The sequence below is a fragment of the Chelonoidis abingdonii genome, chromosome 1 (genome assembly GCF_003597395.2).
Source record: "Chelonoidis abingdonii isolate Lonesome George chromosome 1, CheloAbing_2.0, whole genome shotgun sequence".
Taxonomy (NCBI): domain Eukaryota; kingdom Metazoa; phylum Chordata; order Testudines; family Testudinidae; genus Chelonoidis; species Chelonoidis abingdonii.
In genome coordinates this window covers 209,587,990-209,602,442 of record NC_133769.1, presented here as the reverse complement: position 1 = coordinate 209,602,442, position 14,453 = coordinate 209,587,990, and the positions used below count along the sequence as shown (strand labels likewise).

The following is a 14,453-nucleotide window of genomic DNA, read 5'->3' as shown; positions in this document are numbered from 1 at the left end:
CATCTCTCTGGAAATTACGACTCCGCTACCCATGTGGGAGAAAAAAGAATCAGCTGGGGTTAGCCCAAGATCGGCCAAAAAGAACTCAAGAAGAGCAACAGTCGCTACCACTACCTCTGAACAGTGGCCCCTGCTGGCACAGGTCCCTCTGGCCTTAGGGGAACCAGGTTGCCTTGACCAACCGCAATCAATCAGCAATTTTATTTAATTTTTTTTCACCCTTCACATTCTGTAACACATTGATTTCAATGGCATCACATCAAAATAAAACTGGAATTTTGCAGTCGTGAGGCAGACCCCAAGTTTCTATCTTTTTCCACTGCAAAGATGCAGCTATTACTGTGTAAACAGATCTGCAGCCTTGTAGAATAACCGCAGCAGCAAAGATGGGATCTCACTTCTCCAGTGCACCACTGACCTCAAGGAGGTATGAACTCCACATTCTAATTGGATGCATTTAAATGGTCATATTATTAAGCACAGATAAGTTTGTTCTCTCTTTTAAAGCCTAGTGACTTAAATACAAAAAACCTGTGTTAAATCAACCCTATGACTGTCCAAATAAAACCACAAAAATACAACATTTCGGTCCCACAGCAATGTTAACTTGACTACATTGAATGTATGTAGTATTTTCTATTTCTGATTTTCTGGTTAAATGGATAGCTTACTATATTGCTGCTCATATTACAAAACATAGACCACAAAACAAAAGAATGTACCCCCCGAACGAGTTAAGACTGTGGTTAGAACAATGCGTTTTGCATTTCCTAATTTTGGTGTGATATTAACTGTACAATCTTAATGTAGTATTAACATAATTTTTTGTTCTGTCTCTCTCTGTCTCTCTATGCATGCCTGCATGCACACACTCACATACTCTACAAAAAGTCAGGAATCAAACTGCCTCTCTCTCACTCCCACAGTATGCAAATTCAATCTAACATATATTAGAATACAAATTTTTTATTTTGCTGCCAAATTCATTCCTAGCCATGCTAACGAAATTCCCTCAGCTGCCTTAACAAGTCACTATGTAACCAGCAGGGCAAATTTGTGTCGGTCATGCTGTTGTAAATCTGGAGTAGTTCCACTGAGGTTAATGGGTTACTCCAGATTTACACCAGAATGACAGGGCAGAATTTGGCCCTAAGATTATATCAATACAAATGTGTTTTTTGAATTCTTGCATCACATTCATCTGGATAATCATAACATTATAAAACCAAATGGTTATATAGCCAGGTTCCATGGTGTTTGAACAAATCTCCCATCTACTTCAATGAAAGATTTGTCTGCTTAAGGACCAAAAAGCGTGACCCTTTAGAACAAAACTGAAAGGCTTTCAAGACAACAAACATAGTTAACTTCACTTAGGAGATACTCTTTTTAGCAAAAGTCTGAATTGCCTGGTGTATTTCTCTTTAATAACTCTACCAGCAGTGTCAATAATATCTTAGTTGCCGATATGTTTATCTTAATGAGATATTTCAGAGACATAAAAGTCCAGCTCTCCAGCTGATTTAGTGTACCACAACAAGATACAATTCCCTCTGCTGTTGTTTTAATTACAGCAAGTCTAAACTTGGTAAAAGCTGATCAATAGGGTGACTCTTTGAATTTAGAAGGAAATCCCACATTGATAGTTGAAATTAAAAGTCAACATTTTGCAGAAGTGTGAGATCATAATTAGAAGAACAGTTATGTATTTATTGTGATATTTTCCCAACTTACATTTTAAAACTTAGTGGAGCTGATTAGAACACTAGCCTCTTACAAAATAAACATTTTCTTTGACAAAAGTTTCTCTCGCTGCATAAAACTTGATGCAAAATTCCTATGGCTGAATGGCTGAACACAGAACAAACAAGACATTAATCTCTGTCTGCAAGAAGATTTTTCTTTCAGTCATCTGGAACCAGCTTTTTTAACTACTGAATTTCCATAAATTTTTAAATGAAACCACAGTCATTGCAAATGAAGCCAATGCCCTCTGCAAAACTGAGCTGCTGCTTTGCTTCTGTGTTTAAAAAACCAGAATGACTAAATTCAGTGGAATTACTTCACCAGAGCTTGAATCCAGAAATCCTGCTGGATTTTTCTTTTCCCAAATGGTAACTGAAGCAGAACTTACCTGGTGCTTCTTGCTGCCATTTCCTCCCTCATTTTTTTAATGTCACTCTTGCATTTCTCGATCTCTACTACTTTCAGTCCTTCCACTATCAACAAAGAAAAAACAACAGGGGTGTTACCATGGAGAAACATTAATTGTGCAGAATTTCAAAAGGCTTGTAATAGTGGGGTTATCCAGTGAGCCAACAGGTTCTTACATGTTGCACCAGTTCCCATACGTGCAGGAGCTACTGACACCACGTAGCTTTAAAATCCATAGGAATTTTCTGTTGCCAATTTCTGAAATGAGCTCAAGTGTTTTAATTCACCAAATGGCCATAGCATCTGATCTTTTCAGAACAGTTAGCAACAGTCTACAGCTCTGTTACCTTTTGCACCCCCTCTTCCTTAGACCACTAATCAAAGGAACTAGTTGGCAAAGAAATGCTCCAGTGGCGTGATAAGATTGTCAGACAGCACAATCACAAACGTGTCCTGCTAGAATTCAAATTCCCATTAAGATAAAAGGTTTTAATTTAAAAAGTTCCCCAAGGAGCAATAGGAGACTTTGAGAGGCTTGCCTGGATACAGAAAAACCAAAAATAGACATTTTAAAAAATGTCTTGGCACTTAGAAATAATTTTATTTCAGTTAAGTACCTAAAATATGTCATAATTCCTTGAGGATAAGCTGTTGTGCAATCCAGGGTTATTGTTGCATACAGCCCAGGAAATATTATACTCTCATCTGTATGTATTATAAACACCACAAGGCAGAAAGTTTGTCTTTATGTTGCAGCTTGTTTCATTCCATGCAGCCTTGAGAGCCTCAGACAGGTCCAAAGTGTGGATCTTCCTCCCTTCTCACTCTCAGGCTACCAACATACTCAAGGACACAATACCAAACCATTTATTAAGTGCATATCATTCACAGAGTGATCATGCCACAGCTCATTTGTTTACTGTACTCACTGCTTACGTAGATGAGCTGATGTGCAGGAAACTCAAGGGAACTTTTAACTGTAGGATCAGTATTCATCCACTCTCTCTTAAAATAGTCATCATCCTACCCACCCATAGCATAACATGCAAGTGATGAAAAATTGCTTGGGAGGGACATAACCCTGTAGATCAGCAGAGAACTCAGATTTCATCTAATTGCTATTAATGACAGTTATTGCTTTTGGGTGTGGGAAGGGGAAAAACATAAGGAATACACAAGCTCAGTCCAAACTATTACATATGAGAAGAGGAAAAGGAGAGAGTTCTGAAAATAATTCATGTTTGACTAAAGGGACCTGAAAATCACATTTCCATCTGAGCATTTTGCACTTAATATTGTTAGGAGTAAACCTTAAGATGATGAGAGCTGAACGGGATGAGAGAAAAAAGGTTTATTTAATTCAGTGTTTTTTGATGTGCTTTTCACAGCACTTGGTGTATGCTCAATTTTACTGCTTTGTTGGTAGTCAGCTGCACTTCCTGTCTCATACACTGGTATGTTGACCTCTGTGTCACATGACTGGAAAGAAGAACAGGAGTACTTGTGGCACCTCAGAGACTAACAAATTTATTTCAGCATGAGCTTCCGTGAGCTACAGCTCACTTCTTCGGATGCAGAGAATGGAACACACAGACAGGAGACATTTATACATACAGAGAACATGAAAAGGTGGAAGTATGCATACCAACAGGAAGAGTCTAATCAACTGAGATGAGCTATCATTAGCAGGAGAAAAAAAACGTTGAATGAAATTACGATGACCCATAGAAGATGTGAGGAGAATTAACATAGGGAAATAGATTCAATTAGTGTAATGACCCAACCATTCCCAGTCTCTGTTTAAGCCTGAGTTAATTATATCTAATTTGCATATTAATTCAAGTTCAGCAGTCTCTCTTGGGAGTCTGTTTTTGAGTTTTTTTTGTTGCGAATTGCCTCCTTCAGTCTGTCACTGTGGTTAGAGAGGTTGGAAGTTTCTCCCCACTGGTTTTTGAATGTTATGATTCCTGGATGTCAGATTGTGTCATTATCCTTCTGCGTAGAGGACTGTCCGGTTTGGCAATGTACATAGCAGGGGGATTGCTGGCACATGATGCAATATCACATTGGTAGATGTTGCAGGTGAATGACCCTGATGGCGTGGCTGATATGCATTAGGTCCTATAATGGTGTCACTTTGAATAGATATGTGGACAGAGCTGGCATTGGGCTTTGTTGCTAGGATAGGTTCCTGGGTCAGTGTTTATTTTGGATGGTGTGCGGTTTACGGTGAGTATTTGCTTCAGGTTGGGAGGCTGTCTATAAGCAAGGACTGGCCTGTCTCCCAAGATCTGTGAGAGTGAGGATCATCTTTAAGGATAGGTTGTAGATCTTTGATGATGGCTGGAGAGGTTTATTGGGGGCTGTAGGTGATGGTTAGTGGCATTCTGTTATTTTCTTTGTTGGGCCTGTCCTGTAGTAGGTGGCTCTGGGTACTCTTCTGGCTCTGTCAATATGTTTTTTTCACTTCAGCAGTGGATATGTAGTTTTAAGAATGCTTGATAGAGATTGTTAGGTGTTTATCTCTGTCTGAGGGATTGGAGCAAATATGGTTGTATCTTGGAGCTTGGCTTAGAAATGGATATCCTGTGGTGTATCCTGGATGGAAGCTGAAGGCATATAGGTAAGTATAGTGGTCAGTAGGTTTCCGGTATGGGGTGGTGTTTATGTGATCCATCGCTTATTAGCATAGTAGTGTCTAGGAATGGACCTCAGCCTAGACCAATCCACACAGCGGTCCAGATCTTGAGAGACAGGGCAGTCTCGCTTATAGACGCCTCTCAACCTGAAGCAAACACTCACCAGCAACCGCACCACTACAACATAAACACTACCCAGGAACCTATCCAGCAACAAAGCCCGATGCCAGCTCTGTCCACATATCTATTCAAGTGACACCATCATAGGACCTAATCATATCAGCCACGATCATCAGGGCTCGTTCACCTGCACATTACAACAGTGATATATGCCTCATGTGCCAGCAAGCCCCCTGCTATGTACATTGGCCAAACCGGACAGTCTCTACGCAGAAGAAATAATGGACACAAATCTGACACAGGATCATAACATTCAAACCAGTTGGAGAAACACTTCAACCTCTCTACCACTCAGTGACAGACTTGTAAGGTGCAATTCTGCCACAAAAAAACTTCAAAAACAGACTCCAAAGAGGACTGCTGAACTTGTAATTAATATGCAAATTAGATATAATTAACTCAGGCTTAAACAGAGACTGGGAATTGTTGGGTCATTACACTAATTGATTCTATTTCCCTATGTTAAGTTCTCCTTCACACCTTCTATGTGGTCATCTTATATCACTTCAAAATTTTTTTCTCTGCTGATGATAGCTCATCTCAATTGATTAGACTCTTCCTGTTGGTATGCATACTCCACCTTTTCATGCTCTCTGTATGTATAAATATCTCCTGTCTGTGTGTTCCATTCTCTGCATCCGAAGAAGTGAGCTGTAGCTCACGAAAGCTCATGCTGAAATAAATTTGTTAGTCTCTGAGGTGCCACAAGTACTCCTGTTCTTCTTGCGGATACAGACTAACACGGCTGCTACTCTGAAACATGACTGGAAAGGGTTAAGCATCCTGCAGGATAAATGACTCAAATTCAACCCTTAACAACATATAGGGAGATAATGTTTGTGTTTTTACATATATATTGGTAGAGGTCTACTGTGTAATCAAACAGTCCCTGTCTATGCTGTATTCTGTTAATTCAGAGATTAAATGAACTGTAAACATAAGATATTGCTGTATTTATCTTTCTTTGAAATGTATAGCAACTCATCTGCAAACAGGAAATTGCCTTATGTTAATCTGTGTGGATAATTACTGGTAATGTTTAGAAACTGGGTCCACTTAAAAGTCCCCATGAGTGCCTATTGTTCGCCTAAGGATTCTGAGCTGTCACAAGAAGGCCTGAAACTATATAAAGATATTTGGGTCCCAATCCTTTTTATCTCAGATCTGCTTGAGGCTTTGGGCAGGAGAAGCCTAAGCCACAGGGACTGAGATCCCAGTTCTGACTGGACAGCAGTGAATATAAACACTGGATTATAACCTGTGAACTAATTCTGAAAGAACTCTTTGCAACTACAAAGCTCACCAGCTCTGCTATGAATTTGAATCTCAAGAATTGCACTCATGTCTGTTTGTGTACTGGTCTTTTAACCAATACTCTGTTTTCTTTTTTAATACATTTTAGTTTAGTTAATAAGAATTGGCTGTAAGTGTGTATTTGGGTAAGATCGAGAATATTCATTAACCTGGGAGGTCATGTGTCTGATCCTTTGGGATTGGTAGAATTTTTTTATATGATGAATAAGATTTTCAATAATCCTCATCATACTTGACTTGGGTATCTGGGTGGAGGCCTGAGGCTGGGTTACTATAAGGGAACTGTGTTGTTGGCTTCTGGGTAACCAGTGAGGTGTTACGGAAGCTTTTTTGTGCTGACTGGGTAAATCTAAGTGTTGAATTATCCACCAGTTTGGAGACTGTCTGCCCCGTTCTTTGCAGTTCACCCTAATTGAGTGACCTCAGTTGGCTCTCGTGGGACCCCGGTCACAGTCGCTCTTCAGCTTCCCTCAAATCTGCTCACCATCAACACTGGAGCAGAAAACTAATATAATTATTTTTTAAAGGGTTTTTTTAAAATTAAAAAAAATTAAGTGTTCTTCTCCTTCCTTACAGAGGGTTAGGAAGAACTTTTGGACAGGCCTGAAATGGTCATGAAATTAATTTGTGGTCATGAAATTAATTTTGTTAGCATTGTACAATCACATGTAACAGTGGTTTAAGCTGAGAGGCAGGGCCAGATTCTGCCCTCACTTTATATCTGTGAAATACTTTATGGTCCTTAAATGTAATGCCATCAACCATGCACCAATGATAGATAGATAGATAGATAGATAGATAGATAGATAGATAGATAGATAAAGTGGTTGGATCTCACGTATGGCCTTAGATGTCATTCCTTTAGGTGTCCTTTTCAGATAATTAATTTCAGCTATGGTTGCCAACCTGTCTAATAACTACTGTGACATGATAGACCTTTGAGCAGGGGAGAAAGACATTGACAAAAGGGTCATTTTTCTTCCTCCTGGCATGATGTGGTTGCGCATTTTCTTCAGGTGCGCCCTGGGTCATGCTCTTTTGGGATTCACAGTTGCACTCTTGCATGCCCCTCGTTTAAAGCCATTTATTCTACTGCAGAATGCTTTGCTGTCTTAACTAAGTGCTTATCTACACGGGGAAGTTTTACAGGTATAATTTTAGAGATTTACTCCCCACTTTTATTTCAGCATAAAAATGGCTTGGGGGTGGGGAGTGGGGGTTAGCTGTAAACCCTTCCCAAGCAATGTAGGAAAAGGAAAAGTCGCTCTTATACCAGAATAGGAGTGTCCCAGTGAGGGTTGCCCAAGTATAAATACATTGGATTATATTGAGAAAATTTTCCTGTGTAGACAAGGCCTTACACACTTCAGTCAGTTACACTCTGTAGGTGTCCACTTGGCACCCATTTATACATTTCACATCTCTTCTATGCCAGCACCTGGTCTCCATTGTAGAAGTCAAGATCAAAGGAAGCAGCTGAAAAAAAGCGTAATTTGCTTCACACTACTTGTATATGATAAACTGCCTTGTTTATGCACGCAGATCAAGACCCTTTACATTAATTTGCAGCAACAAATACATTTTTAAAAGACCCCGTAGTTTAAAAAGGCATTGGGCCAAATCCTGAATTCTGCACTGGATCATAACTCTTATTGAATTCAGTGGGAGTCTGCCTAAGTAAGAAGTTCAGGATTCAGCTCATTGCACTTATACACTTAAAACACGAAGACTTGGAATTATTTCAAAATGTTGCATACGTGGCACAGCTGCAAGATCTTGAGGTCAAATTCTGAGCAGATGTGTGCACTCATAGACAGGAAAAAATGAGCACCTCTTCACCAACACTGGCTGTTGGAGATGCAATCTGATCCATTCACGCAGAAATAGCCCTGAATAGCCACATCTGTTGTTATTTCGATCAGTAGAGAGATCCAGTTTAAGGAAGAGCCTTGTTTGGGGAAAATTTGTCAGCTCTGTGAATGCTGGCTTCCCAAATCCAACTACCAAGCCCCATGTACTGCAGATATGTAACTTATCTCACCATGTAGCTGAAATAAGACAGTTTGCAACTGTGATCCTAAAAGCATCCCAGTGCCAGAGGAAAAGGGACTCGCTGGTATCAGGTAATGAGTTTCGGCCGACCCAACCAATTCAGTGTGCCCCAACTCACTATGGTTATAATCTGTATCTAAAAGGTATCATGCAATACGTCATTGGAAAACTAATAACTCACTGATCATTAATATTCTGTCATGGTGTATGCAAAGGGCGTGGACAAAAAGTTATGAGTATGTGCTAGAATTATATTCTTAACGTGTTTGGTGCGTGTTGGCATCTTTCGTCTGTGAGAGATGGTTTGAATTGTAGCCAATGTTGTAGACGGTTTGCAATGTCTCATGTGACTGAACAGTCCAAGCAGAGATTTGCATGATCTTTGACACTTATTGCAAATGTATGTATCTTGGTTGGGAGCTGCTTGTTTCCTATGGACTCTTTTCTCTTCAAGCTGTAGGAGCCAGCTTCTGTCACAGACTTTGATACCCTGATGGAGACAATGCCGCCACTTCTTACCATCACTTGCCAAGATTTCCCATTGGTCAATACCATGTGTTTGGTAAGCAATGCATAAGCACAGGCTGCCTCAGACAAAGAAATGTGTATTTCATTCTCTGACCAGACAGGTCTTCAGGCAAAGACCATGAAAGTCCATAGTTACATATTGGGTAAACAGGGCTATCGAGCCGAGTAATGGGGGAAGACATAGGATGGTGTCTATGACCCAGCAGGAGAGAGAAGTTTGGTCTGGGTTTTACTTTTCAAAGAACACATTGTAAAGTTTTACTTGTCTATAAAGACGGGGGGAAGGCTGACCCTCGAGTGATAAGCAATTGAATCAACTGATTATATCGAATATTACTGTATTATAAAAGTGTATAGAGTAAGGTCTTTTCTGAAAGCTAATGACACTAATATCATTGTGAAATGTATATATTTACAATATATGAGGAAATTTGGATATTTAATGATATTATGCTTTACAGTCTGTGGCCAAACAGGGAGAAGCAGGTACTCCCGCCGTTCCCCCCGCAGACAGGAGAGAAGGCAGCTATTTACCTGTGTCCTATATAAATTAAGCATGGTGAAAGCAAAACAACAGAAGCCCCATTTACATACGGAGGGATGAGAAGCCCACAGGAAGTGAAGAACAGCATGAAGCCATCCTTCTCTTGAAACAAATTCATTGAACTTTGTAAGATATAAGCAAAGACAGAAGCCATCTTTGGCACCCATCACTAGACAGACACAAGAAGCCAGAGCTCTTGCAAGCTGAGAAAGATGGGCCCTTCAACCAAGATGGTGGGGTTTGAAGTCTCTGGAAACTGAATACAGGTTAGAAACCTGCTTAGGCAAAGATGTTTTACCACGGGAAGCCAGCATCTTATACTTTTGTGGAAAGTCCTGACTGAGGGAAAATCAGCCATGGCTGGGGAGAAGAATGTCTGGTGAGAGAAATGTTGCTGGATTAAGTTTTACACTTTTAGATGCATGTTTTCATTTTTATTTGCTTGTAACCCTTTCTAACTTTATTCCTTTTACTTGGCATCATTTAACCTATGTCCTGTTGTTAATAAAGTTGATTTTTTTTTGAAGGGCCAAAATCCATTTGCTGTGCATGTAAAATCTTAACTACAGTTTCTTCTAAGAACTTTTCATATAGGCCTGAATGAGGACTAGCAATACATGGCTAAGAGAAAGCTGGGGTAAACAGATAACCTTGTGTGTTTCAAGTCAATGAGCGAAGTCAGCATAACTTTGAATGTAATTGGATGTCCTTATCGCGAGTTATAGACACATGAAGTGCTGAGAAAGGCCTCATGCTTACTCCCTAATGCAGGGAGGAGATAGTGATACAATACCCCTCAGATCCCAGACAGAGTTCAGGGAGAGGCCTAATATAATTGACATAAGTTATGACACCCTCCCCTCACAGATGTATGCCAATCCTAGCCCACAGAAATCCAAGGGTAAACTAATAAACAATTGTTATTGTTAAATACTAATTACTGCTTTTTTGCTTTAAATCCTCATTCCCCTGGGCCCCAAAATTAGGATTTAACCTATAAACTTTAATAGACATAGTTTGAGGGCAATTACCTGATTGTCAGCAATATGTTAATTTGAGCTGTGGGTGGAGCCATTATGTAATCTTTTAGACCATTGGCTTATTGGGCTTATCTTGTCTTGCTGCTGGAACCTATCCAGGGCTTGGGAAAACCCATCCCCGTCGCTTCTCTCTGCCCAATGAGCACCCTATATAATCTATTGTAATCAATTGTTCTGCAGTGTCTCTGAGTCTAATAAGCAAAGTGATACTCCGCCAGCGCTGTGTGTAATACATTCTTGTGCATGACTCTGCATGGTGTGGATTATTGTTCTTTCAATTTTTAACTATAAACCAACTCAGAGCTGTGTTTAAATGGAAGACTGCGTTTACCCTCGTTAAATTAATAAGTTGTGATGTGCTTTTGTGTCTTGAGAAGATCACAGAAACCTTATAATTTCTCTGAACTATCCAGGAAAGGATGGATATTGCAGAGTGCACAGTTTTGTGGAAACAAGGCTGGAGGAAGCTAGAATGGGGCTGTACACAGGGTGCTGGTGTCAGAACTGCTGAATCAGGGCTATCTAGCATATAAACACTTCATGGTGTGACCTGCATGCTCGTAGGCTGCTTGTGAGCATCCCAGGCTGGGAGCTACAGCAGCAAAGCATCGTAAGGCACTCAGGGTGGCAGGGCAAGTGGTGACATAACCCCTGACTGGTCTGGATTGGACCCTGAACCATGTGACAGCAACCTTTTGTTATCTCCTCCCATTCCTGCTGGTCTGCCAGTGCTGAAAGGATGTGCATGCAGAGTGCATCTATAGCTGGGGTTTAGTAAGCCACCTGGGAGAGAGCCAGTGGAAGAAGGAAGCATTTGTCTGGCTGGGATAGTTGGATACAGCACTCACTCTGGTGCTTGCTTTGTATATCAGTTTGATGGGAAGAGCCACAGAAGTGCCGGCCTCACCTGCTCAGGTCCATGGATTCTGGCAAGCTGCTGGTACTAGCCTAGAGCGAAAATGCATTGCTGCAGCTGTGATGTGGCAGAAGGCTCAGTCAATTTCTGTCTTAAATGTGCCTATGCCTGTGGAGTATATAAATGAGAACTTGACCCTGTCAAAACTGTGCTGTATGCTAATGCTTTATGTGTCCTATTGCCCTCTCTTCTGTAGGTCTATTTTATGCACCACACAGGGTGAAAAAATAAAAATCGGACTATATACAGAAAAATGCTGCTTTGAACTTTACTTTCTTGCTGGAGAGTAGCTAAGAACAATAAATTTTACTGTTAAAACAATAAGGAAGAATAGAAACAATAATAGAGCCTTGCAGTGTTTTAATCTGCAACCAGGAAACAGGGAATGAAAGGCGTGGGTGTTCTGTGTTTACAATTCCAGTTTTGGCAGAGATAATTTAAAGCTTCTGCCTCTTTAATAAAAAGCATATGTAGCCTTTCTTGTCTAAACCATGTGAAGTCACACAAAATATATGTAGTCTATTTTTTATATGCAGTATATTTATTGGTATGGACAATATAGTATTTTACATTTTACTTACATTACATATTCAGAATCAGTGTGTGTGTTGCAGCTAGAATAGGAACTACAGTAGGTGAAAACCTGCATTGATATTAATTAGGCTTTTTCCTTTGACTTCAGTGAGAACCATATTTCATACAGTGTGAGAGTACAGAAAGGGAAAAAGGAAGTGAGATACTTTTACATATATTGGAAATACCTTGAAAACCTAATGCTACTAATGGGAAGTCTGGAGTATTCAATGAGAAGAAGGTATTCAGTAGTATTCTCTTTAATATATGGTAAATGTATTAATGAAAGAAGTTGACTATAAGGGGAGGGAGTGTAAATGAATAACAAGGGTTCTGATCTGTGCAGATATCCACCATAACCACATAAGATGGAAGAAGTTAACGACACTATCCTCATTTGATTATTTTTTTTAAAGTACTAAAAAATTCAAGGAACGAGACTATATTTTACAGGACTATCCTCTCTTTATTGAGTGTAGGCACTTACCTTTTGGAATTTTACTTCACATGAAAGTGAAAACACCTCTATAAATATATATCTATCACATCCACATCCACACAGCCAACATATTTGAAAAGTACCATATTAAGGTTGAACAGTCAAGCATTAAAAGATAGGAAATTCCAGAATTAATTCTGCTCCCTTGTGAGTATGCATTATGATACAGTCTTCAATTACATGATCACATACTATTTTTTCCACAGATGCTCTTCCTCATTTAGTGCACAGGATGGGCAGTACTCATTTAATGAGCAGCTATTTTGTTTTCTTTTCATTGTTCAATATGTGGCCCCAGGCCTGATTTACTGCACACTATTCAAACCCTGCTTTGAATATACAATGATTAATTTCCTCATTGGTTCTCACGCTCATCACTAGGTTATCTGAGTGCTTCATAAACATTACTTTACCTTCCCAATCCTCTGTAAGGTGAGAGAGTGGGATATTATTATCTCCATTTTACAGATGGAGAACAGAAGCACAGCAAGATTAAGGTAAAAAGTTTCATTAAGGTTCACTAAGTTTCGGTGCCCAATTTGAGATGCCCAGGACCTCATTTTTCAGAGTGCTTAGCATTCTGTACCACTTTATATGTTCACCTTACACCTCCATTGACTGCTGTCGCAGCTCTGAATTCTCAGCATTTCTGTAAATCAGATCCCAAGGTCTCAAGTCAGGAATCCAGAAAAGGAGGGACACACTATTGGTGATCACCTTTGAAAAGAGTGGTTTAAGTGACTTGCTCTGGGGCAGAGGAAGGGACAGAATCTAATTCTCCAAGCCAGCATTCACTACTGTAACCATGGAAACATCCTTCCTCTTCCTGCAGTCCCCTGCCTCATTCACTACACACCTTCCAACTTCTGTAACAAATAAAGCAGAAGTCCCACAGACAACATTTTCTTTTACTACACAGCCCTGTTTCTCTCCAGAGCAGGTCTATCCTGTGTACTAAATGAGACAGGAGTCCTGCAGAAAAATAAAATGTGATCATGTAATTAAGGACTGTATCATAACGCATACACACAAGAGTGATGAATTAACGTAGCACAAGCCACCTTAATTCTGGCATTTCCTAATCTTTGAGTGCTTGACTTTGCAACCTTATATTGTTCTGTTAACATAGCATTGTGTGTGTCTAATTTCCTAGGTTTTTAAAAAAGCAAACAGAAAAAACAGAAATTCCATCATGTGGCATCTTATTGACACCAACGTGGATCATTAGCTGGACTGGAACCTTTAGATCCACCTCACATAACTCTGCCACTTGAGTTGATAGACTAACCAATAGTAGTAGGTTGTCTTCTCCCATGAGGACCAGCAGACGAGGGGGACAGGACACTTTGCCAGTGGGTTTCACAGATATTTGCTGGCAGTAGAGGAAAAGAGACTCAGGAATCCTTGGTTCCATGTTAGGCTCTGGACCGGAACGTGCTATGGTGAGCACAGACTTATGTCCATCCCCCATAAACATGACTCTTCTACCTCATCCCCTCCAACATGTCCCTATCCCATCCCTCTCTTCCCCATTCCCATTCAAGCCTCCTCTCCTCTGGCTTCTCCTCCCAGGCCCAGTCTCCTTGCCTAGCAACTCCAAGTCTCAGTTGTTTGGACTCCCTGTACCAGTCTCTCCCCCACTCCCACGGCCACTCCCAGTTCTCCTCCATAGCCCAGCTCTTTGTCAGATCTGTCTCCCCTCCTCCCACATCTCCTTATCCTGGTTCCATTGGTTCCCAGTCCCAGTCTCCTTGTCCATCCAGTCCCAGTCCCCCCCACAGCTTCTCTTCCAATATCAGCAGCCCCTGAATCTACCAGCTCCCAGTCCCCTCCTGTTTCCCTCCCTAGCTATCAGTCTGCCTCTCAACTTCCAGTCTCTGTTTTCCTCTTCCCCCTGCCAGTCTCCAGTCCCAGTCTTCCCACAGGCTCCTTGTCACCATCTGCTCCCTCTGCCTCCCCTGCAAGTGCAGCTCTTGTCCCCTCTGCATTCAAATTAGGCATCTTCTTCCTACAG

The 14,453-nt window shown here is 40.6% G+C and overlaps 1 protein-coding gene across 2 annotated transcripts in view; it reads right to left on the bottom strand.

Moving 5' to 3' along the window:
- PDE9A (phosphodiesterase 9A) overlaps positions 1 to 14,453 on the bottom strand; it is a 91,530-nt gene that overhangs the window by 34,924 nt on the left and 42,153 nt on the right. The window contains exons 1-2 of one of the 2 annotated variants that reach the window (XM_032763600.2): positions 2,352 to 2,427; positions 2,135 to 2,219 (exon numbers count right to left, since the gene is read on the bottom strand). In XM_032763600.2, the coding sequence (XP_032619491.1) occupies positions 2,135 to 2,166 (32 nt within the window). In that variant the 5' untranslated portion in view covers positions 2,167 to 2,219; positions 2,352 to 2,427. Of the gene's footprint in view, positions 1 to 2,134; positions 2,220 to 2,351; positions 2,428 to 14,453 lie in introns of those variants that run through there. The other variant, XM_032763579.2, reaches the window with a different exon arrangement.